Source organism: Cavia porcellus, unplaced genomic scaffold (genome assembly GCF_034190915.1).
Source record: "Cavia porcellus strain 051 isolate PalLab524CR breed Dunkin Hartley unplaced genomic scaffold, mCavPor4.1 scaffold_9, whole genome shotgun sequence".
In the NCBI taxonomy this organism is placed as follows: domain Eukaryota; kingdom Metazoa; phylum Chordata; class Mammalia; order Rodentia; family Caviidae; genus Cavia; species Cavia porcellus.
This window is the reverse complement of record NW_026947492.1, coordinates 12,756,349-12,782,928: the sequence shown is the minus strand read 5'-3', so window position 1 is coordinate 12,782,928 and position 26,580 is coordinate 12,756,349. Positions and strand designations below refer to the sequence as shown.

The 26,580-nt window shown below is 42.8% G+C and overlaps 1 protein-coding gene and 1 pseudogene across 1 annotated transcript in view; one reads left to right on the top strand and one right to left on the bottom strand.

Annotated features, from left to right (window-relative positions):
* The window catches only part of Grik4 (glutamate ionotropic receptor kainate type subunit 4), a 431,262-nt gene that overhangs the window by 167,397 nt on the left and 237,285 nt on the right, over positions 1 to 26,580 (bottom strand). Inside the window, 1 exon segment of the mRNA XM_063255944.1 lies at positions 2,108 to 2,272. Coding sequence (XP_063112014.1) covers positions 2,108 to 2,272 — 165 coding nt within the window.
* LOC106028230 (spermine synthase-like) lies at positions 5,646 to 17,352 on the top strand (annotated as a pseudogene).

Sequence of the window (26,580 nt, the reverse complement as noted above, 5' to 3'; positions counted from 1 at the left end):
TCACTCAACAAATATTTATTGATTCAATGAGTTAATGAATACATGAACAACTATTTTGCTTCTTACTCCACCGTACCCACTTCTGGAGGTATCTGCCCATTGGCCCTGATGGCCTCACTAGCACTGTTCTGCACAATATGACCAATCTTCAGTCACAGCTACTGGACCAGAAATGGACTCTGTCCTCAAAGGTACTCCGCAGGCAATCTGGCTACACAGCAAAATGAGCTGGACCGATCAGGTTCTCTACCTCAGGGACTCAGAGTGAGAGGCTGTGGGAAACTGTCACTGATGTGTACTCTGAACAGAGACTGCAAGCTACCGGAGAGAATGGACTGTGTCGGTCCAGTAATCATATCAGAAATAAAGTAAGTCCTCCATAAAAGTCTATCAGTGAATAAAAAAGAGTTAATGGGGTCTGGGCAGCCAATATGAGACAAGGGCAAGAGAAAATAAGGAAACCAAACTCAAAAGAGGGAAGAGCTTAGCCCTAACAGGGCCAGAGCATTACAGCAGTTGTAAGCACAAGAGAGAGAGAGGCTGGTAGGTCTTGGGGTCATTACGTTCCTCCTCTTCTCCCTTTCCTGGGTCCTGACACTATCACTACCTGCTGTTACTCGGGCAGGATGAATGTACTTCTTTCCTCACAATTCTGACAGCCCAGGCTAGAACATTCCTGGGTCCTCATATGGAAGACCAGATGTCTGAATAAATAAGTAACTTGTTCTTTTGTTTTATTTTATTTGCTTTTGCCATTGAGTGCATTAAAAGTCCAAATGGGTTGGAATAGGAGAAGACAGGCACTCTTCCAAGTCTCAGGGAATAAACACTAGCTAGTCTGGGCTTAGACATTCTTGGTACAATTTGGATTGAGTGTCCCCTAAAGGCCATGTATTAAAGGCTTAGTTTCGGGCCTATCATGCTACTGGGAGGTGTGGAACCCTTAGAACGTGGACCTAGTAGAAGAAGGCTAGAGCATTCAGAAGCCGCCCTTGAAGGCCATAATGGGAACCCAACCCTTAGGGGTACACGGTTACTAAATTAGTCTACTGACTGAGTAAGCATAGTTCTGGGTGTGGATAATGGGAAGGCCCACCCTGGGTGTGGGTGGTACCACCCAAAAGTTGGGTAGCTTGGAACAGATAAAGACTCAAGTTTCTGACTCTGCTTGCTGTTGCTTTGCTATTTTGCTTCTTGCTGCCTTCTGCTTGCCATAAACTGTTTCTCCTCTGTGATGCTATTCTGCCATGCCACGCTGCCTTGGAGCTGGCCAACTGCGAACTGAAACCTCCACAAACTGCGAGCTAAATAAATCTTTCTTCCTTTAACTTTGGGAGTCAGGTGTTTTCCTTCAACAACAAGAAAAGAGTTAGACAGTAACTATGAGTCTTGGTTTCTTTTCAAAAGTGTTTGTAACGACATTTAATTTTCATTCTCTTGTAAAAAATAAATGCAATGCCCAGCATATAGTAAGGGTGCCCTATGTATGACTGAGGTGACCTAATGTATGTCTGTAATGCAGCAATTAATAGAGGATTTTCCTGTATTTTAAGTTATTTAAGTCTGACAACAATTTGCAAGATTTCCCAAGTAGTGCTTGGCATTCCTATTTTAAAATGAAGAAACTGAGACTCAGATATGATTAAGTAGCGACTCGTCCAAGGCTACAACTTACAGAACAAGCGGCTCAACTCTATCCTGAATCCCAAGTCTCAGTTTCCTCCCATAATGCTGCCCTCTGCACAAGAAAGCAAGACCAGCATTAGATGTGCAATGGCTCAGCTACCGCTGGGCTGGTGGTTCTTCTTTCTCAATCACACACAAGATTTCATTCAGGGATTTATGCACAAAATATCCAGGACATGAATGAATCAGTCTATGAAGGAATGAATGAGTAGAGAGATGAATAAATGAAATAATTAGTGTTCTGCCTTTATTCTATACATCATTCAAAACGAAAGCAGGAATCTCATACAGGCTGCACTCCTCAAAGGACCTCCTGGTGCATACTTTCCTCCTCCCCCAGGGATGTCTCTAGCAGAGGCCTGGCAATGGTGCAGCTCACACCACCAGCCAATCCTCTACCAGTCCTGTCCCTTCTACGTACTGGTTTCTGCAGTCTCGTACTCGCTGTCTCTGAGCAGCTCAAAGATGTCCACTTCGACCTTGGCCTTGCCCAGCCTCTCAGGAGCGCGGTTGATGCGGTTCTTGGCCAGGGTGATGGACAGCCTCTCCCCTCTGCTGCATTCCATGGGGTCGTCCAAGATAGCAGCTGTGGGCAGGCAACCACATGGAGACAATTGGTACACCACCTGCTACTGTTACTCTCCTCCTTCCCAAACCTCCCGCCAACTACCAGCTCCATTTCTAGGCAGATCCTTGAGTCTCTCCACCTCAGCACTATTCCAAAAGCAAGTGCTCCACAAGCTTCCAGGGCTCTGTTTGCAGGCAGGTAAATCTGAATGCAGATGTGAACCTCAGGAACTCTGTAATGTAATGGCAGCCCAGGGGGATCCTGTCTACATGAGGTCTCTGGGGCCCAGGCGCAGTGATACCCTTGGATGTGTGTTTATGTGTACACAGCGAGCCACACAGGTGCTACCCTTTGAAAATGGAATTTCAGGAATATAAAGAACCTCTTCCCAAGGTGAGAGAGTGCTAGAAGAAGTCAAGTCTGGGAGGGAGAGCTGCAAGGAAGTAAGGAACAGTGCAGGTTACTGCTGACCCTGGTGCCCCAGCCTCTGGTGCCCATGAACCATGTCACCCAGGTGAACCTGCACCTGCTCTGAACCTCTTTCTTCACTCAACATTAGGGATAGTAAGACTCCTTCACCTGGTTGGTGTGGGGGGATTCAATTAAGCAATAATGCAAGTAGGTGGCCCATCATCTGGACTTGATCAGAGTAGCAGTCTGTGTGGGCAGCTGGAACGGTACAGTACCAATGGCTGGCCAACCTCTGGAAGCAGTGCAGAGAATCAGTGTTACGGGGGCCCAGAAAGGCCCTTCCACTCCTTATTAGCTATGGGACCTCAGTTTCCTCATGAAAAATTGGGAGAAATGGGCTTCTGTGATGACTACAGGAATAACATGCTTAACATAGTATCCTGCACATAGCGAATAAATCTAGCAACTGAAATCCTTAATTCTTTTGGTCGGTTAAATTACAAAAACAAAAATCTACAAACAAAAATGTTTACTAACATCTATTGCTGCATTATCTGCATGTGGCAAAAGGTGGAAACAACGTCCACCAGCTGATGGAAAAGCAAAGTGGGATTTTCTATGTACTAGAATATAATTAACAGTAAAAGTGAATGAAGTCCTGATACACGGTACAACACAGACAGACCTACCTTGAAAATGTTATGCTAAGTGAAAGACAGCAGACACAAAGGACACACATACTGAATGATTCTATTTATATGAAATGTTTAGAATCAGTGAATCCATTGGCTCACAAAGTAGATTAACGGTTGACTAGGTAAGATTTGGGAAATTGGAAGGAAAGAGTGATTGCTAATTAGTAGGTTTCTGTTTGGGGTAAAAAAAATGTTCTAAATTTATTGTGGTGGAGGTTGCACAGCTCTGGGAATATAGTAAAGATGACTGAATTGTACCTTTTAAATAGGTAAATTATGTTGTATGTAAGTTATATCTAAATAAAGCCATTATAGAAACACAGACACATGAAACATCTTTCAAGTGACACAGACTCCACTAACGCCTGACCCCTCATTCTCCAGCTGGGGTAGGTGGAGAGATCCAGATTCCATGCTGCCTTTTCCATAGATTGCTGCCATACTATCTCACCAGTCAAACAACCAGGACACAGACTATTACAAAGTATTTTCCCCAATGTGTGCATATTTGTATGCATAACTTCACTGAACAATAAAGTTTCACTTACTTAGGGTGACCATGCATGAGCCAACTAAAGGGTAAACCAAGACGAAGGCAATTCAGCAGGCTCCTCTGAATTAACTACCAAGGTCTACATTTACCTGAGATGTACTTCGGGAATGGTCAAAGGACTACAGGCGTGTTACTAGTTACACTTAAAGCTCATCAGGTAACGTCAGGGAGAAGACAGGAATGAAAGGTTCCTCAGGAAGCAGAAACTGAAACAGTTACACTGCGCTGACCCAGGAGACAACTTTCGACTAGGAGGGAACAGTAATAAGAGGGGTGAAACTTAAACGGTGTTCTTCAGGGGACCCCTAGGATTCTTCTAGAAATGAAACTTTCCAAGAAGCTTTCTGGGGTCTAGCTGTGCTCCACATCTACCAATTATTGGGGCTCCACATGAGACTTGATCTAGAAAAAAAATGTTTCACGGTTAAAACAGAAATGGTTAGGTTGACCCTAGAGCATAGAAGAGAGTAGCAGAATGTCAGGAATTAGCAGTGCCACCCTGCACAAATCATGGGACCTGCAGAACACTAGCTTTACAGCAATCACAGTGACACTGGGGTGAGTGCTTAGTGGACACAGTCTCACATGATCTCTGCAATGACTCTGTGAGATGTGTCTTATCTTCACATGGAGATGAGAAGGCCTAGGGCAGAGAAGTCTAATAACTTGCCCATGGACACACGTGGAGTAGCAAACGATCTCAGTGGACCTGACTTCAGACCTTGCTCCTTAATTATAGATCATCTGCCTTCTCAAGAAAATCTGGCTTTCTAGGCAGCTGAGCTGATGATATGGTGGACTCAGGAGCTTTGTAGGCACTTTGAAGGGAATGCCACCTAGGCAAATCAATTCTGAAATGCCAACACATGGGTTGGACTCTAGATCCCACCCCCCAGACAATTTCTTTGCTCCCCTACCCTGTTTTCACCCCTGTGAAATTTTTAGACTAAAGGCAGCTGTCCTTCTCTCTGGCTGGGCCATGTCATCTCACTCTTAACCAACGTTTCAGGGTACAATTGACGAGCTATTTAAATCAGTTGAAACAGAAGGATAAAATGGAAACATGCCTTCATAAATAAGAAGGGAAAAGGGGTTGCAGGCAGGGGAGGAGAAGGGAGAAAAAAGAGGAATCAAGATATACCATGTACAGGTACAAATCCCCTGTGACGAATGTGATCATCATGTATATCTACCTAAACTGTACCGATAAATTTAATTTAAATAAATAATCAGTTGTAATAAATTAACAAATAATCTTTCATGAAATGGTTTGAATCTTAAATGGCCTCCAAAGTCCCACATATTAAAGGCTTGGTCCCCAGTCCATGACACTATTGGGAGCTGGTAGAACTTTCAGGAGGTGGCACCCAATGGGAGAAAGTTAGGTCATGGGGAATGTGTGCCTGAAGGATACATGGGATTCTGTGCTCTCCGTCTCTCTGTGTCTGTCTGTCTGTCTGTCTGTCTGTCTGTTTCCCATTCACCATGAAGTGAACAGTTTCCTCCACATGCCCATTTGCAATAATGTTCTGCTTTACAACCTAATTCCAAAAGCAAGAGGGCAGGTGACCATGGACTGAAACCAGGAGCCCAAATAAATCTTTCATCTTTTAAATTTAAAACCACAGATTATTTTGACACAGAGGCAGAAACCTAACCCAATACACAACTCTGTTTTGAATTTAGGGGCTAAGATATGGTCTGACTTAGGTGCTTATATTACAGAGTTACAATGGATGCCCTGTCCTGCTGGTTCACAAAGCGTACAGGTACCGGTATACCACACCAGGCCACACACACCCAAGGGTCTGGTCCACAGTTGACTGGTCTTATCTGTTCTCTGTCTACCCTCCCCCCAGCATAGCGCACACAGCAGGAAGGCAGCCATCAACAAGCCACATGCAGCCTTCACTAGGAACTGAATTGGCCAGCACCATGATCTTGTACTTCCTAGCTTTCAGAAGACCGAAAAATAAAGTTCTATTGTGTCAGCCTCTTGGTCTATGGTATTTTGTCATGGCAGCCTGAGCGGATTAAGACAATGTGTTAATATAAATTCAGATGAGCAGGACTCCAGCCAGTCAGGAAAGAGACTGAACAATCAACTCACAGAGCACCACTGGACACACTTTGAGATAGGGATAATGGGCAGGGGAAATAGGGAACACAGGAATCTTATACAAAGGAGATTGCCAAGTCCCTCTGCACCCCTTCCTGCTTTCGTTCAGCAGCCACTCTACAGTCAGAAGTATTTGGCAAGCAACACAGTAGGATCCACAATGCTATTCTCCCTGCTCCCTATCCTATGCCATTCTAGACGCTGTTTTTCATTAAGGTTTTAGTCCTACATGGTGATTTATTTCTGGCAGGAAAGGACCGCAATTGGCTGGCTGGTTGACATCAAACATATTGGCACTGGGATAATTAGGATGACAATAGGAACTGAATTCTGGGTTGTGGAGGCTGAAGACAAGATGGAAGATTACATTCTCTTGGGACACTCCAGGAACATGTCCCCAGCAGACAGTACCAAACAGCCTGCTTGTTCTCCGGCAGTCTCAGGAGAGGCCAGATGGATAAAGAACAGCAGCATGCTCTTAACGTGCAGCGGACGCTCCTGGCCTCCGCTGTGTCCTCAGGCCTGGCTAGGCCAGGATGTTCAGAGTTCCCAGCTGCTGCCAAATGAGGAGCGGTATGAGCCAGCATATCCTCCGGCCCTGGGGACTGCTCTGCAGGAAGGCCATCATCAGTCACAGTGAGGCTGCAGGTCAGGACTACAGCAAGGGTAGAGCTGAGATGCGAGATGTGTGGAAACTCGGTCTGACACCCTGTCCAGTCCTGGGGACCCAGCGCACCATGATTCCTCCAGTCCAGGTGGACTTAATGTGCCCTCTTTGTGCCCAAGAATCCAGAAGCCTTTTGCAGTTACAGGGAACCTTTCTCCCCACAAGCCCTAAGCTCTAGAATCTCTGCCCTCTTCTCTCTGACGCTCATCCCAAGGGAATGCAAGCCTCTTGACTGCCCATCTGAACCCGAAGCCCCTCCCCTATTCCTGTCCCAAGACTGTGTCCCTGCTGGACAGGATACCTCCCCCAGGCTGGAAGGCCTGGTTCTGTCCACTGCAATATTCTCTGGCTGAGCCCTAATGCATAGGGTCAGTGATTACTCAGGGTATAGTGGGGTCCATGGCCACTGCCCTCTTGAAGGAGTCTGAAGGGAGGATCCCAATTGATCATCTGGGACTGTCTCAGGGCCACTTGCTGACTTCTAATCACCTTTTGGGCTGCAGTATCCCTACAGTGAGGGCCAGAACTGGCCAATGCACCCTTCCTATGCCTGTGTTGACATCCCATTTCCCTTGCAGGGCCCGTCTTTTCCCATTAGGCTCACCTCTTGCAGGAATCCCTCCTGAACACTCCAGCACCCAGCTTCGGTATTCTCACTGGATTTCCTTACAGCCCCAAAACCTCAGAGGAGACACTTCCCACCTGTGTCTGTGACTGTCCCTACCTGCCAGCATGTGTATGTATGTATATTTGCAGTACTAGGAACTGAACCCAGGTCCACTACACTGAACTACATCCTCAGCCATTATAAAAAAAAACTTCTGAATCAGGATTTTGCTATGCCACTAAATTGTACAGTTTGGGCTTAAAGCTATAATTCTTCTACCTCAGGCTCCAAAAGTGCTTACAATTACAGGATTACAGGTGTGCTCACACCATCCTTGGCTTCCTGGCTGTATTCTAAAACTCCAAAGTCTTCCCTCCCACCTTTGAGTCTTCCCAAATTCCCCTCCCAACTCCCTCCCCTTTGAACTCCCTTACATTGCTGTTCTGCCTAATTGGTTGCCTATTTTCCCTTCCCTAGTTTCATCTGCCTGAGGGTGAGGTCCAAGTCTGATTCTTTTTCACACCTGCAGACCTGTGGATGTACAGTAGCCCTTGGTGAATGGTTACTGCAGGGATGAACACTGGGAGGCCACCTGACTTTGTGGTTCCTACAGCAAATGCCAGAAAAGTCACCATCCATGGAGCAGTCAGCCTAGAGGATGCTCCTGTGCACAGGCCTGCAGGGCAGAGGATTCAGCACCAGTTCCAGGGAGCTGTTCTGCTCTGCTTACCTTTGCAAACTGGAACCAGGCTCACCTTCCCTTCACTGATTCTCAACAGCCAAGGGAGACTCCTCAGGTGGAAAAACAAGTCAGACAGCTTTGCTCCTCAGCTGACCACTGGCTGCTCACTCACAGTTCCCAGTGCCCAGACACAGCTCCAGCCCCACCACTCATCAGCACCAGCCTCCACTCAGCTCTGCCCTCACAGTGTCCCCAGACCCTGTTATTCGCAGGCATCCCTCTTGCAGGAGTAAACGCAATGCCAGGCAGGCAGATTTACACTACTGGCTCACACCTTCATCCAAACCTGAGGCCCAACTCTGGACCACCACCAGCCATCGCCTGATTGGGCCAGCTCCCTCTCATGTCTCACGCTGTATTCACTAGCATTGAGGGCCATAACAAAGTGCCACACACTGGATGGCTTACACCAGAAATGCATCCCCTCGCAGTTCTGGAGAAGGGAGTTTGACAGTGTGGTGTGGTCAGGGTTGATTTCTTCAGTCCCTCTCCTTGGCTTGTAGATGGCCATCTTCTCCCTGCTCTCCATACAGTCTTTGTTAAGTGTATCTGTCCTAATCGCCTCCTTTCCTAAGGATCCCAGCCATACTGGATCAGGGTCCCCTCCCCAATGACTCCATTTTAATCTCATTACTTCCTGAAGACTCCATCTCCAACTAAGCACAGAGACATTCTAGGGTATTCGGCATCCCAAACAGGAGTTTGGGAGGCAGCACAATTTAACCATTGCACATATCTTCACTTCTAGCCACTGTCCAGTTCTCATATCCCTACTCTTGACTCAGACTTATCAAATTGAGGCCCCCTCTGTGGCAATTTCTTTACTCTATGCCCTATGTCTTCTCAACAGGCACAGAGAACAAGAGCTTCTCCTCCTCCAGAGACATCTCCACTGCTTGCCCTTCTCTCCTTGAGGTTTGTCTGCTTCTCATACTTCCTTTCTCTCCCCACTCTTCAGTCTTTCCCAAGTCAGCGTCTTCCCCTTCCCCTCCATGTAGACCCTCCAAAGATCATGTGAACAGTGTGTCTGCCCTTCCACCTCTCTTTCCGTTCAAGCCAGACTTTGCAAATGATTATTTTATGCTTCCTTGACTTGATTTCATCCTGGTTTCTCCTTTACCCATTGTAATCTGCCATTTCCCTTAAGCTGCATACAGAGTCAACGTCAAACATTTAATTTTGCAAAAGCAATGGACTCTTCTGATCCCTTGTCTAATGGTATTATGGGCATCATTGTTTACCAATATCCCATTTAATCCTCACAGTCCTACAACTTACTATTCCATTTTGCATTCTGCAGGTGAGACAAGCAAGAAAGGGGTAGGTCAATCAAATTGCCCATGAGGCTGGTGTGAATCTGTCCTTTTAACTTATCTTGTTTGGAGCTACCTCCATGAAGATGAGTCTCATGTATCTTACAGGTGGTGTTGCTACCTAAAAGTTCAAAGTTCACATTTATCAAGATCCAAAGTAAACCTACTCTGTCCCCTCCCTGCGCTTTATGCTGTTTTCCAATTTGTAGTTCATAGCAGTACCAGCTACCCAAACACTGTGCCCTTATCCTAACTCCTCAGTTCCAGCTAGCCAGCCCCAACTGCTTCCGGTTTTACCTCCTCAAAGTTTTTCCAATCAATCCTCCTCTCTAGTCCTAACTTGACTGTCCTAGTTCAGTTCTTTTATCTCAATGACTTCTCTACAACCTCTTACTCTTCCCAAGGCTCCTGCCCCAATGTGCATCACCACACCAGCACTCTCTGGCCACCACTTTACATTACTTAAAAGTGCTAATCCCTGCTTAAAAGCTTTCCCTCTCAAAATGCATGGACTGCCGTGGCTTGCCAGACAAGACTCGGCTCTTTCTCCATCTCAAACATTACATTTGGATTCCCTGCTCATCATCCCTATCTTATCTACCTACACACACACACACACACACACACGCACGCACGCACAGAGCCATACATCCCCTCCTTCAGGAAGATTTCCCTGACCAGAGGCCAACTAAGCACCGTAACTATGTGCTTTCATAGAAACCCACGCATCTCATCCTGCATTTCAATAATCAGTTTAGTCAACTTGCGGTCTTTAATTCTTTTTAACCCTAGTGTCTGATACCTTGTCTGACATCAGGAGGCATTTTTCAAATCCTTGAGTCAGACTTGCTTTGGTTTTGGAGAGATTCTATGCCAACCTCTATTCCTTTTAAAATTAGTACTCTGACTCTTACGTATATGGAAAACTGATTTTTACAAAGGTGCAGTGGAGGAAATAATCTTTTCATCAAATTTTGATGACACAATTGAATATACTTTATATTTAAAAAGAAATTTTAAATCCTGCCTCATCCCGCACATAAAAACAAAAACAAAACACACCATAGATACACAGGCAAAACCTAAAACTTCTACAAGAAAATCTTTATGATCTTGACTGAGATAAAGATTTCTTAGCTTTGACATCAAAAGCACAACTTGTAAAGTACAAAATGGTAAACTGAACATGAACATTAGAAATGCCTGCTCTTAAATTGTTAAGAGAATGAACAAGACAACTCACAATCTGGAAGACTATTACATGTAAAACAAATGCTAGATAAAGGACTTGAATCCAGAATACACAAAGAAACTTTCTTTTGTTTTGAAGAGGAAGAAAACTGTCAAAACAAGATAATAGGAGAAAAACATCATGTATTGTTATCTTCAAAGTAGTTACTCAGAGTACAAGATATAGGCATGAAAAATTGTCCAAACAATATAAACGCCAACCTTTCTTTTCAATGAACTAAGAGAAATTAGCATTATAACTCTCTTAACCATCTTGTATATACACGTATTTTTCCCTTTTCCCTTCCTTCTTTTCTCCTTTCCCCCATCCCAGTTTTTCTTTCCTTTTGAACAGTTTGTCCCCATTGCAGTGTCTATTGTGCATTTTGGATCTCATTTACTCTTTCAGCTTCTTACACCAGGAAGACAATTTGATGTTTACATATGTGATACACAAAGGACTTTTCAAACATGTTCATGACAGGGCCAGAATGTGTATGTCTCCACTGCCAGGCAGCTCTCCAACACAGGTGATACACACACGACTGTCCCTTAGGACAGCATGAGGCAGTCCCATTGGGTGATACAAGCTGCCCGATGGGACAGTCACACATATACCACTGGTGGTTGGAGCCGTCAGGAGTATGTTAAGATTCAATAAGAAAACAACCTAATTTGTTAAGTGAGCAAAAGATCCAAATAGATAGTTCAGTTACATCCACAGCCTGACATCAACCAACCAACTCCCCACCCCACTGCTCTGGTCTTCCATGCTGGCCTTTCCCAGGTACGGCATAGCAAACTCAGCTTCAGGTTTAGTGCCTAAGCTGATGGAGAGACCATTCTAAAAGTTCTTCAGTCCATTTTCCAGGAGCAGGGGAGGCGGAGTCAGTACACACCTGGCAGGGCCATGACCGCTGAGCAACCAACACAAGCAAAAACAGCAGCTTTGCCAGTTTGAGAATTTATCCACATGGATTCGTGTTGTTGAATCTTCAGCGTTATAGTGGTGATCTTCAGGGCAAAGAAGACATTGACAGACAATGAAAGAACTGAAGCAGGACAGTGTTGGGTGGGTAGGTAATTACCAACCCTTGTTTGAGGAGGGGCCAGCGACACAGATAATGGCCCACTGCCGATGGGCTCCTGGTTGAATATGACATGAAGTGATGGAAAATGAAGAGTCAGCTTATCAGATCATTAAAATTCTTCAGTTTGGAAACATTCTTATCCTTAGTGGGGACCTTAATTTGGCCTATTCCTGAATTCGTAACGAGCAGTAGCAAACAAGATTACATTCACAAAGATGTGCTGATTCTGGGAGGCAGATAGTAAGTGAAATGGTCAAACTGAAACCAAAGATGCTCACTGGGGTAGAGAATGACCAAGTGGCAAATGGTGGATTTAAAGATACATAAGAGGAATTTATGGTGATGTCTTGGACAACTCTAGGGGAGACTGCTTTCCGGTTCTAATAAATGAATATATTCCAGGACTAAAGAGGCATGCTAAAGAAGGAAGAGCATTTGATTATGTGACTAATGACCTGACAGTTGTTCTAATCTCCATGTCTGCAGGCGTAGATTTCACAGGGGAGTTTCTCAGGCTGACTCTTGACTCTCAATGAATGTATCAAAACAGGATGGGAAATATTTACACAGGGGAGCCGTGTCAATTTGACGAAATCCTGTTGTTCTATGAAGAACAGCTCATACTGTCCTTCACAATCCTCAAAGGAGATCATATGTGTCCCTTCAAATTTGGGATTGTGAGTATTTTACGCTGTTTGGGAGAAATCTAAATTTGAACATGAATATCCCCTAATTATATGTGCTGCAAATAGCCTTCCTCCGTATGCTCTACGTGACATCAAAATAAGCCAGACAACCCATTGTGGATTTCTTAAAATTTTCTCTTCTTAAAATTGTTATGTTTCATTTTGTTATTTTTTTAAAAAGCCAACTGAAAGACAAACAAAATGGCACAGCAAAGACTCTGAGAGGCAAGACCCTCTAGGGTTTCATTTTTGTTATTTTTATTTCTGTGTGGGGTTTTCTGGTTTTGATTTTATGTGGTTTGATTTGGTTTTTGATCAACTGTAAATTTAGATGTGTGGAAGAAGGACCATCATTATTTTGTTCTAGAGGGAAGTTCTTAATGGTATTTCTTTTCTCCCAAATTGATTTAAATACTAAAATTTGCTGCTGGTTGGAGCAGCTATGTAGGTGGGAGGCAAATAAGCATGTAGAACGCCTGCTGAATATCATTAGTCACTGCGAAAATGCAAAGTACAACCATAATGAGACATCACTACAGACCTATCAGGATGGTGGAAATTAAAGCCTTGGGCGCACCAAGTATTGAGGAGGATTCAGGACTAGAACACTCATGAGCCCAGCTTTCTCCTTAACTCCTCTCCTGCTTCTAACATCTATGTCAGCCTAGTTATGAGTGTTCCCCAAATCTTACACTTCAGACCTGGTCCTCCTCCATGTGCTCTTCACCGTGTCATTCCCTTCAATAACTCAGTAATTCTCTATATCAGCCCCACTCAGATAATACCAAAATTTCTACCTTAGGTCCAATTTTCATTCAATCATCTCACTCCTGTTTCTGACTGCTGTTAGGAAATGTCTCTTTGGCGGTCCTCCCAAACTCTATATCCCAAACAAGCCCCCATTATCTTTTTATAGAATCAGGGCCTCTGAATTTCTCAGCTTCAGTGAATAGCACAATTGCCCACATGCAACCCTCAGGTGGAGCTGTCTAGCCCTCACCCCAGCTCTCCAGCATTCTACCCACTCTACTGTCAAGGAACGCTGGGGTCTACTTCTCACTCACTGCTTGCTTTCTGTTCCACTGCTGCCACCCCTTCTCTTCTGCATTTCCTTAACTTGTCTCCTGCCTCAGTTGCTCTCATACCAATGCAGCTACTCCTCACTGTGGATCCGCTGCCTGGCCCCTAGATCTTCTATACTTGGGTCTCCTTCCGGGCTCACATTCTACTGAATTCTATGGCCACTCGGCTACATCTAAATCCTCTGTGCTCGACACTACACAGAGCATGTTGCTGTACTGTAGGTTTTGTAATCCAGGTTTCCCCTTTTCCATGGAAATTTTCAGCTCTTCTATAGCTATATCTGAGTCTTATGTACATAACATCCCATTCTCATGCTTCTCTTCTACCCTAAACCCAGGCAAGAACCAAACTGCTCCAGCCTCATGGACTTCACTTCTCAAATTCACCAAAGCATTTGTTGTCTGTACCATTCATTTAGAACTTAATCCTGAACTTTGTTAGTGAAACATGCAGTTCATTCTATCTTCCTTTATTTATTAATTTATCAAATACTATTAACTGCCTACCTTAATCAACACACTAGAGATATACAAAGGGATAAGATGGGTTCATGTTTTCAAAGTATCCATGACTACAAAAACAAATAGCCACACCCAATATGGCATCAATAGTGATAACATTCTAGCTCCAGCCATGAACCAGGTGTTGTGTGCTGGGGAATCCCAAGCAAGAAAGACATTGATTCTCTAGGATGACCTAAGGGTTAGGAAGGGAGCCAGGCATTTACTGTGTAATGAAGCAAATGGTTTCCAACAGAAAATCATAAAATTTCAAGGAATCATGGATGAAGGAAAAATGAACTATCCAGGGTAGCAGGGTAATTTGTCTTCATGCATTTGCTTTCATGCATTTATCTAAAACATATTTTTTTAAGTACAGAAAAAGCATCTTTGAAGGAAGCCACTGAATGTCCCAGGGATGCAGGGAAGTAAAGTGCCAAGTGTGTTCCACAGGCAGAGCCCTCAAAGTATGAGGAATCTTAGGGTGACTGGCAGGGGAGGGTGGGCAGGAGCCAGAGCAAGAAAGACTTTGTGTGCCTGCTAGGCGATTGGGGAGGTACTCGGAAGGTGATGACAGGCAACTAGAATATCTTTCAACAGGCCATGACATCATAAGGTCTGTCTTTTACAGCCATCACTCCTGTGGATACACTGCAGAGAGAGTAGAAATATGAACTAGGACGGTCCCTGGCGGCTAATTTAATAGTCTAGGAAAGAAAAGTGAGGCAGGTAGTGAGACGCAGGGAAAGGAGGAACAAAGACACGGGGCAGGTTCAAGGGTGATGGATGAGCTAAAGTCAACAGAGGCAGCTGCAGAGGGCGAGATTGAGATGAGATGGGCTCTTGGTTTCTCTTGCATTTAGATGAAAACATCACTGCTCAGGATAAAGTATAAAGGTGATAGAGATAAGGGGAACTCCTTTCTATTTCTTAGAGAAGGTTAAAATGATGACTTTGTGTAGTATTTGTTATATTTAAGGCACACTATTTTGTAACAGGCAAAATTACTGCCCTAGCTTTCTAAGAAACAATCCAGGCTAGAGAAAGATCTGTGAATGCTTGAAGTGAAGGCTTAGTGACAATTTGGATCCAGCACTGGATGGAGAACAAGAGAAGAGGAGGAACTAGGTTAAGATCCTGGAGATTCAATGCTTACACATTGTGTAGGGAAGAGATTGAGAAGCAGAGTTAGGCCAGAGAATCCAAGGAAGACAGCAGTCAAATAAACACTGAAGATTTCCTAGGAAATCTGGCAATGAGGAGGTCCCTGGGAACTTAGATGACCATCAGGTGGAAAGGTGAGTGAGGAGAGAATGGAGAGGCAAGAAGCTGTGCTCCAAAGGAAGGTGCATGTCACCGGTCCAAGGAAAAGCTTTTGGATTAAAAGGACAGGGGCTCAGAAGGAGCAGCCAGTGAGGAAGGGGAGCTCATCATATTAGAAGAGAGGCGATGCTCTGAATAAGCCTTGTAAAAAGCAGGACTTAGAAAAAGCCCAGAGCACAGGGGCAGGTCTACCCAGGATGACAGAAGAGATGGCACCTCTTCTAAGATGGCAGGGCAAGAGGGAAGGAGACAATGACAGCTCAACAAAAGCTTTGGGCACCCTTCTCCTCTTTTTCTTGTTAATATTACTGTGCCCCAAGCTTTAACTGATGCATAGTTTTCCAACTATATATTGTATTTACCAGCATCCCCCAAGCTCAGGGAAGCCACGGGTTGAACTTGGGCCAGCAAATGTGACTGAAAGAGACAGAACACCCAGGTCATTCTGTACCTTAGGCTTTGCCCTTCTCTTTCTTTACTAGCTGGAAATGGTGGTAACGGAAGTCACATACTGATGACAACATGACTGCTGTATTCTCTGTTCTTAGGCTACCACTTACTCTATCTTATGTGTGCAAAAAATACACTTCTACTTTGGGTGGCTGTGTTTTAGGGGTCTCCGTTATAGTGGCTCAACCGATATCCTAACTCACTGCTGCCCAGAAGAAATAGAAGCAAACCATCTAGGTCTTTTTAAATGTTCTATTAGCCACACTGAAAAGGATCGAAAGAAACATGGAGATTTCCAAATAGTATGTCAACATTTAATCAATACAAAAATCATTAACATATTTATATTAGTTTTCATACTAAAACTTCAAGCTCTACTTTATAGTTTACATTTAAAACACATCTCTAATCAGACTACCTCCACGTTAAGGGCTTAAGAGATTGTAGTTGCCTTTGAGTAGTACAAGTCTTACTCAAACTAACAGACACAACTGTAAGTAATTGCTTTGTAAGAAGGAACATTAGGTCAGCATGAGCAGGACAGCTTCTGTTTGCTTTGAGGAAAAGCGAAGTCTTTGCCTTCTGTAATGACAAAGACAATGACAGGAGAGGTGAGCTTAAGTGCAGAGCTTAGCATAGCTGCTCTGATATGTGAACGCATTTCCAGCCACCAGGCCCAAGAGATGCTGGTGTGTCTCAAGACCCAGGCCAAAGTAAGGTGAGTGGGTGTAGTGTCAAAACTCTCAAGAGCAGGAGGTCATCGTGTGAGTGGCCAGGAGGAGGGATGGGAGCTGACGGTGTGAACAGGAACATGCTGGGCGTGTGGCAATGGCCTTGGGCCAGAAATGGTGTGACGCCAAGGAAAAGCTGGCTGGTGGATTAGACCCAGAATAGACACAGGTAGGGAGTACATAAAGTGGGGGATAAGGGCTGGGGATTTAGCTCAGCGGCATAAGCACCTGCCTTGCAAGCGCAAAGTCGTGAGTTTCATCCCCAGTACCAATAAAAACTAAAAAAATAAAATGGGGGATAAGGTATGCAGGAGCACAGGAGATGCGAAGCAAAGTGTTTAAAGCTGAACGGACAGAACACTGTTTCAGATCATGGGTTGGAAAATGCCTGTCATAAGAAGCAGAGAAGCAAGGGCGCCATGACTATGGTTTGGCTGTGGAGTGTGAGGAAAGGTTGACAGAGAGGAAGAAACCAAGTACCAGCAAAGCAAAGGTACTAGTGGGGTGTGTCCACGGGCCTGAGGCTGATGGAGCCAGGAGGGGTGACTGGGGAGCTGAGTCCCATCCCTTCATGATGGTGGCAGGTACAAGGTGAGTGGGACTTGAAACAGGGGAAAGTGCAGGAAGTTGCACCAAGGACCTAGGGCAATGTGCCTGCCAATCTTTTGAGCAAGCTGTTCCCTTTGGAGAGGGGCAGAAGGAAAATTCTCTCCCTGTATGCCTGTAAGTGGAGGGCAATGTGTGTGAGGGGCACCACACCTCAGCTGAATGGGAGCTCTGGGTGCCTGCTGCAGGGGCCAGGAGGGTGGCAAGGACAGGGAGTGTGGTCTGGGGACAGTGGAGAGCAGCAAGGGCGACTGGACACCTGAAGCTGCCCCAGGCTACCGAGCCATCTAAACTCGGCAACCCTGAGTGTAGGCGCTGCACCTCCTGCCATGCACATCCTTGGCCAACTCAGGGCACAGCTGGGCAAATGCAAGGCACGGTGCCTTTACAACTAGCTCAGACACTGATCCTGACGTGGGCCCACGGCTGGACTTCCACAGCATGGTTCATCTTCATTATTTACACTCCCACAATTAAACAAAGGACATGACCCCTGGGAAAAATTATGAGTACAGTGCTGGACATAACCAGCAATTTATATCTATATTTGATGCCTTATAAATATGGTTACTCTATAAGGTCTCTGTGTATCTGGCTAATATTCCCAGTTAAATTTGTTAACTGGTCCTTCCTCTGCCTGGGTTTTGCCATCTCCCTCCTAGTTTTCTTTTGGGGAAGACTATTCCCAAAGGTTCTCTTTCACCAGTGGTTACAGAGCTCACCTCGACCTCAAGATGCACAGGAGGCTCCACTGGGCAGCTTGGATGGCCTAGAGGCACAATGGTGGAAGTGTGGTATCTAATGTAGCCACACTTACGGCTCACTGAACACAGAGCCAGGCTGGGGAGGGACAGCGAGCTGGAGTGACCCGTTTGTCTTGTCTAATGGCTGCTAGTGACAGCCTTCTGGCTGAGTTGTAACATACAAAGAAACGAAAGGCAGAAGGACACAGGGTGATACAGGCTGCTGGAGCTTTAATGAGTTTACATGCACAAGAGGGCAGGCAAGGTTTGCCTTTTAACTCTAGAGGAGACTCAGTTCAGATCAGCTTCACTGTGGTAGTTCAACCTGGAGAGCATTTATTGAGTGCCTATCTCATACCAGGTGGTAGTGAGGATGGACGCAGTTGAGAACATGTGATATAACAGGCCTGCTCTGCTCTCAATGACTCACAGACTATTTGGGGAGATAGAGGCTGGGAAATTAAACTAAACAAGCTTTGTGTTGGGCAGACTCCCCAAAATGAACCCAGATGGGCATCTCAAAGGTGCTGTTCCAAAGATCCATCTCTGAGCCAGCACCACTCCCCGTTGGGTTGTCACCGACCCCTGGATCCACATCATGTCACACCACCATCACATCATGTCACCTCCTGATTCCAGGAAAGAAGACCTTAAGTCATACTCTTACCCATAGCTCTGAATAAATAAGGCTATGCCCACTAGAGTTTAAAATATAGGACCCTGTCACTCCTCATCAGAAATGCCAATTAAATTGGGAACCAGAGGATGGATGAATTTGTTTGATGCTAACCTCTCTTCTTCCCCAGGGGAAAAGGGCAAACAAGAGAAATGATACATTAGAATTGCCTTGAGCTCTCTGCAAGAAGTTGGCTAGAAAAATCTGAAGGGCTATTACTTTGATTGTTCCACTTTGGAATTAGTTGTTGCTCTCCCACGAGATCAAAGCACAAGATCTTTTCACTCACTGTTGTCATCTCTCAGGGAAAAAGTCAGAATAGGGCAGGGAACATTCATCCAGAAGGACCTGGGGTTTAGAGTCTAGGGTAGGCACCTCCAATGGGACAAGACTGGAAGACTGCTGTTTATTCATTTGAAAAATATTCAGATAAATAGTCAGATAAACATTCAGATAATATTCAGTTTCTCTCTTTCCATTTTCCAAAGGTGGGTGGCAAACGATTTATATCAACAAAATGTATCTAACTTTTACCTGACATTGTAATTATAATTTTGGATTGGAGGGTGACAGTTACTGTTCCAAGCACCCAGGAGACAAGCAAAGTCCTTAAGGAGGTCACATTTAGAATCTGGGTTGCACCCTGTCTCTTTATTCCCAGGACTTCACTGCTTCTCTAGAGGTCTTCAGAGATCTCAAACACCTTTTGTGGCACTTCACCAAAACAAATACCTCTCAGAACCCCATACTACATATCTTATTTTTCCTTGAAACCAACCTGACTCCTAAGCTCCTGTCCACAGGTGCCTCTGTGTTATCCTTGGAGATCATTTCTGCAGGGAAGGAGAGACAATGAGGGTCCCAACTCCAAAGAGCAACGGTCCTTTTTCAGGGTGGAGCCCATAAAGTTAGCCCAAGGTGAGGAGGAAGCAGTCTGGGGCGGGCATGCCGGGCTGTATCAGCCTAGCTTCTGCATAAGAACCCACCCAAACAGGCTCGCCTTGCTTTTAGGATAGCCTTAGGCTGATTGTGACTGCTGACCCCTGACTGGCTGAGTTTCCTCAAGGCGATCAGCTGAAAGAATGCTAAACTAGCTATTGTCAGAATATTCAAAATGTACAGAGGAATGAGGGAGGAAAAACAGCACTAACTGCAGGGGATAAAAAGCAGCCCCGTTCAGATACCATATGCCATAGAAGGAAAGAGCTAGTAAATTTTAATTTAGTACAGACCATGCAATTACCCACTTTAAAAATTAAGGACCGAGACCATAAACCCACTAAACTTCAAATCTTCATAATGGGCAGTTAAATGAGAGAGACAAAAAGAGAAGGTACAGCCTGAGAAAGGAAGACGAAAACCAGAGGAAATGGGAAAGGTGAAGAAAGGAGAGAAGATGGGGAGAAGGAGGTGGAAGACCAGGAACTACAGAACCAGCAATACGAAGCTGGAGACGAGCAGAGAGAGAGGCACAGGGAGATAAGGACAGAGACCTGATGCACACACATGTTCTCAGAGGAGTTTCCCGTTCATGATGTCTTCTGTTAATGCTGCCACGACTGTAGGCACAGATAGGGAACAAAGGGTTTTCTGATGATTAGAAAACACTCACTCGGGTTATCTTTCTTTCTATTCCCGCAAGTGCCACCCTATTTTACAGCAAGGTTTCTTGACCTTGATACTATTGATATTTGGGGCCAGATAATTTGTTGTAAGAGGTTGTTGTGAGCATTGTAGAGTCGAGCAGCATCCCTGGCCTCTAACCACTAGATGCCAGTAGCTCCCTCCCCAGCTGTGACAACTAAAAAAAACGACTTCACACATGGCCAAATGGCCCTGGGGATGGGTTAGGGGTTTGGGTGGGAGCTGTTCTAGCTGAGGACCACTGGACCAGGCATTTCTCACATCACACTTCACCCTCATTCCCAACAGCCATCATCTTACCTCCGCAGGCAGCCACAGGAGGAGGCTCCCACCCTTCACTACTCATAACCACTTCAAACCACTGAATAAAAAGTAATATTGGCAACCAACCGTGTGCCAGGCTTTGTTCCAAACACTGGATATAAGAATGGTGCACAGCACAGGAGACTGAGGCTCAAAGATCCTATGCTCTTGTTAGGAAATACAGCTAAGAAACAGGTAAAGAAAAGATACAAGATAATTCCAGAGGGCAAGAAGAGCTAGAAAAAGAAGAAAACAATGTAGACTTAGTGAATGATCAAGGGCATTAAAGAAGGCCTGTCTCTAGTGAGCAGAGTTTATGCTGGCACTTGACTGATGAAGGAGAAGAAGCCATGGAAGAATCTCCAAATCAAAGGAACAAGCACTTGGGAGTTCAATGTCTGGAGCACAGTAGCTGAAGGCAGAATGGAGATACATGAACTCAGGAGCTACAGAAAGAAGCTTAGCCATATTCCAGTCACAGTGGGTGGTCACTGGAGGTTAGAAACAGAATCCACACTTTCTAGTTCTGACCCTTGTAACCTAGTCATTTGGGCCCTCTACTAACCTGACTGGGCATTAAAATCACCCAGGGTACTTATTAAAACACAGATTACCAGGACCATACCCACAGTTTGTGATTCAGCAGAGGTCTGAAGTGGGGCCCATCTTTCACAAGTTCTCTGGAGCTGTTGACACTGCCAGCCCAAGGATCATTCTGGAACAGCACTCTGTGAACAGCCCTTGCAGCAATCACTTCAGTCCTTCTGTTTCCGTGGCCTGCCTCACTTCCCCACCGTCTGCCCCATAAACAGTGCTCTGCAATCCTAGTCAGTCTTCAAGTACAGATTCAAAAGATGACTCACATTCCTCTGGGACACCTCAGGAATATGGACCTCACTCCGTAAAAACATCATACCAGATAATGTTGGTGAAGCATCACCACCCTCCAGCTCACTGAGTACACATGCGTGTGAGAGCCTCAGTCTTACTTCCAAACTGTGACTTCTTCCAAGATGGGACCCAAAGTAACAACTCAGCTTAAAATTCTTCTTCTTCTCCTGCTTTGAGGTGAGCTATCATTCAATCATAATATATAATGGCTACAAATGTGTCTTCATATCATGCCCATTAGGATAGCTATTATAAAAAGATACCAAAATAAGCCAAAACCAAAAATAAAAACAAACAGAAAATAAAAAATGTTGGCAAGGGAATGGAGAATTGGAAGACTTGTGCAGTGCTGGTAGGATTGTCAAATGGTACAGCCACTAATAAAAACAGTACGGTGGGTCCTTAAAAAATTAGAATTACTATATGACCCAGCAATATCATCTTTGGATATGTATACAAAAGAATCAAGGCAAGGTTTCAACCTGATGTAAGCAGAAAAATACAACATTTGTCTTTTTGAGGCTGGTGCATTTCACTTAGCATAATGATCCTAAAGGCATATTCATGTTCATGGTAGCATTAGTCATAAAAGTCAAAAAATAGGAGGAGGGCCATTCCCATCACCTCTCTGCCATGATGGGAACCCGGAAAATGACAAAATAAAGAAACAAAATGCAATCTTAGACCTCTAGTCCACCCAGAACAAGTCCAGGAGTCACCAACATAGGAGAAAATGGGAGACCTACGCCTGAAATTTCTGAAATGATAGCAACTAAAGAAACAAATTCATGAAGGTAAGATGAAATCAGATTAAAAATAACCTCGCAGGTTAAAAAAGAAATGTCAACATATACAAACAAACTGCACACCCAGAGGAGAGATAGATACAAATATAGATAATGATAGGAAGAGGATGGAAACCATGAATGATCAATAGAGGAAACAAACAGAATGCATGAAAATTCAAGTAGATATTCAGGAAATAAAAAATTTCATTGACAGTTGGCAAAACTGCTTAAATGAAACTGAAAATAGACTTTCAGGCCTTGAAGACAGAATCACACTAGTAACCATGATAGGAAACACCTCTTGAAAATAACAAAATATCAGGAAACAATTTAACAGCTACGAGATGACGCAAAGAAAAATAATATATAACACTAATTGGTGTCAATGAAAAAGCAGGAGCAAACACAAAGGAAATTTAAAAAACTATTTGCAGAAGTAATAGCAGAAAATTTCTCAAGCATGGAAAAAGAATCTGACATACAGATAAGTCAGGCATACAGAAACCCAATTAGCCATAATCAAAATAAATCTACACCCACACATATAGTAATCAAGATCCCAGAAATTCAGCACAAGAACAGAATATTAAAAGCTAGAGAAAAACAGAACACCTATAAAGGACAGCCTATCAGAATCTTGGCAGACTTCTTAACACAAATTCTCAAGGCAAGAAGAGCTTGGAGTGAAGTATTTCAAGCCCTGAAAGAAAACAACTTACAACTCAGACTGCTGTGAACCAACAACATAAAAACATGACAAAGATAAGTCAATACACATCAGTTATTACTATAAATGTAATGGCCTTAATTCACCCAATAAAAGAAACAGGCAGAATGGATCAAGAAACAAGATCCAATAATATGCTGTATTCAAGAAACATTTAACTCAAAGTCAAAGGATGGAAAACAATCCTCCATGCAACAGGATCCCAGAAAAAGGAGTAGCTATCCTGTTTGCAATGTGAATTTCAAACCAAGAATGATTTAAAAAGATAAAGAAAGTCATTATGTACTTGACAGATGAAAAATTCAAGAGGAAGAAATAAAAATCGTGTATATATATATATATATATATATATATGCACCAAATATGAGAGCACCCAAATATATAAGGCAAATATTGATAGGAAGAAACATATAAGCAATAACACGGTTATAATGGTGGACCTTAATATCCCATTGGCACAGAGATCGGTCAACAAAACAAAAATCAGCCAAGAAAGAATTGAATCAAACCAAACATTTGAACACATGGACTTCATAGATGTTTACAGAGTGTTCCATCCAACATCAGAATACACATTCTTCTCGCTGCACGGGAATTTAAATTATCACATGCAAATTATCTGGCCATAGTGCAGTAAAATTGGAAATTAATGACAATGGAAACTATGCACACTCCATAAACATATGAAAATTAAATAACATCCTCCTAAATAACCAATGGGTCACAGAAGAAATTAAACAATATCTACAATTAAATGAAAATGCAGATACAACTCACATGAACCTGTGGAACGAAATAAAAGCAGTCCTAAGAGGGAAATTCATAGCAGTGAATTCTCACACCAGGAAAACTGAATGAGTACAACAACCTAATGCTGTATTTGAGGCTTCTAGAAAAATAAAACAAGTCATGTCCAAAACCTACAGAAGGCAAGAAATTATAAATAGCAGAGCAGAAATTAATGCAACTGAAACTAAGAAAACACTACAAAAAATAAATGAAGAGTTGGTTCTTTGAAAGAATAAACAAGATTAATAAACCCCTAGCCAACTGTATCAAAAAAAAGGAAAGAAAAAACACAAATTTATGCAATAAGGAATAAAAATGGTAAAATCACTACAGATCCTATGGAAATTCAGAAGATCATCAATAACTACTTTGAAAATCTTTACTCATATAAAAAAGACAGAAAACAGAAGAAACGAACAGATTCCTAGAAGTGCATGAATTACCAAAACTGAATGAAAAAGATATAAAAATACTGAATAACCCATTATCCATTAATGATGTTGAAAATGTAATTAAAAATTTACAAAGAAGAGCCCAGACCCCAATAGGTTCACGACTGAATTATAAAAGAAATTTTAGAGATTTAATGCCAATACTCATCAAACTCTTTCATAAAGATTAAAAGAGAAGCAAGTCTCCCTAACTCATTCCTACAGACAAGTGTTACTCTGATACCAAAACCAAAGACCCAACCAAAAAGAGAACTACATGCCAATCTCCCTAATAAACATGGCTGCAAAAATTCTCAATAAAATTCTAGCAAATGGAGTGCAGCAAATCATGAAGAAGACTATACACCTTAACCAAGTGGGATTCAGGAATACAGGGATGGTTCAACATACGCAAATCAATAAATGTTAATGCATCATATCAACAGGACCAAAAACAAAAACACACGATCATCTCAATAGATGCAAAACAAGCTTTTGATAATGTTCAACACTCATTCATCATTTAAAAAACATGCAGAAAATCGGAATAGATGGTCTCTACCTCAATCTGATAAAAGTGATCTATGACAAACTAATAACCAACATCATACTAAAAGGAAAAAAACTGAAAGATTTAACTCTAAAGTCAGGAACAAGGATGCCCATTATTAACACTCCTGTTCAATATACTTCTGGAAACATTAGCCAGAGCAATTAGATAGGAAAGAGAAAGAAGAGGAATATAAGGATAGGAAAGGAAGAAGTTAAATTACCAGTACTCACAGATGACATGATATCCTTCACAGAAGATCCCAAAAATCTCACTGAAAGACTTCTAGAATTAATAAACAAGTTGAATAGTGTAGCTGGGTATAAAATCAATACTCAATAATCACAGTATTCCTGTATACAAACAACAAGCTCACTGAGAGAGAAATTAGGAAAATCACACCATTCAAAACAGCATTCAAAGAACTGAAATACTTAGGAGTCAGTCTTAAAAAGATATACAAGATCTGTGCATTGAAAATTACTGCACTCAAAAAAACAGAGTAAAGGAATTATCAGAAAATGGGAAAATATTCCTTGCTCATGGATAGCAAGTACCAATATTGTAAAAATGGCCATACTTCCAAAACTGTTATGTAGATTTAATGCAATCTCAATCAAAATACCTTTAATATACCTCACAAATCTAGAGAAAATACGTTTTTAAATTTTTTTTTAAATTTTTATTTAAAGAGAAAAGAAAAGCAAAATAGAAAAAAAGGTAGAAATAATATAGAATTTCAAAAAAAGAACACTAAGAAATCAGTAGTTGATAAATTACATGCTGTCATCTTAGAAATAGTTGTTCAGGTTACAAAATTAAAGCATACAAAGCGGACATTCAAACAGTGACATTGTGAACAGTTCTGTTCAAAAATCCAACAATATCAACAATCCAATCCTAGCGATACGGTCATCTATCTTACACATTTAAGCATACATGCTGTTATATCCTTCAGAGCACTTTCTTTTCCTCTCTTTTTTACAATAGCAATTACACATTTTGGGTTTTATTACTCTTACAGTTCCTATTACTTTTTACACTAGAAACACAATGTGATATTTATAAATATGATTCTTATTTATTTCACTAAGGAGCATAGTCTCAAGTTGTCTCCATTTACCTATGAAGGCCTCAAGATCATCCTTTTCTATAGCTGAGTAATATTCCATTGTATAAAAATACCACATCTTTTTCATCCACTCTGCAGTTGATGGGCATTTTGGTTGTTTCTAAGATTTAGCTATTACAAATTTTGCTGCTATGAACATGGGTGCTCATACATCACTGTGACAGGACCTTTTCAGTTTTTCTGGGGAAATACCCAGGAGGGGAATAGCTGGATTAAATGGAACTTCCAGTCCTGGTCTTCTGAGAAATCTCCATAGTGATTTCCATAGTGGCTGCAGCAGTCAACACTCCCACCAACAATGGAGCAGTGTTCCTTTTTCCCTGCAGCCTCGCCAACATTTGGTATCAGTCTTGGTTTTGTTTTTTTGTTTTTGTTTTTGTTTTTTTTTTTTTTGATGGCAGCTATTTAGAGAAAACATTCTTAAAATTCATTTGGAAACAGAAGAAACCTACAACAGCAAAGGCTATCTTGGGCAACAAAGGCAAGGCAGAAGGCATCACAAACGCTGACTTGAAATTATACTACAAAGCTACTGTGATAAAATCACATCTTATTAAAAGTTTTGGCACATTTAAAGAAATCACCAACAGAAAAAAAAGACAACCCACAGTAGGGAAAAAATTTTATCCAACTATCCCTCAACAAAGAACTTCTCTCTAGAACATATAAAGAATTAAAAACATCAAATCTCCCTAAATTCAAGAGCCATTCCAAAAGGGGCATCTGAGATGAACACATATTTCTCAAATGAAGAAATACAAATGGAAAATAAATATATGAGAAAATATTCAACGTCACTGGTCATTCAAGAAGTACAAATTAAAACAATACTGAGATTCCACCTC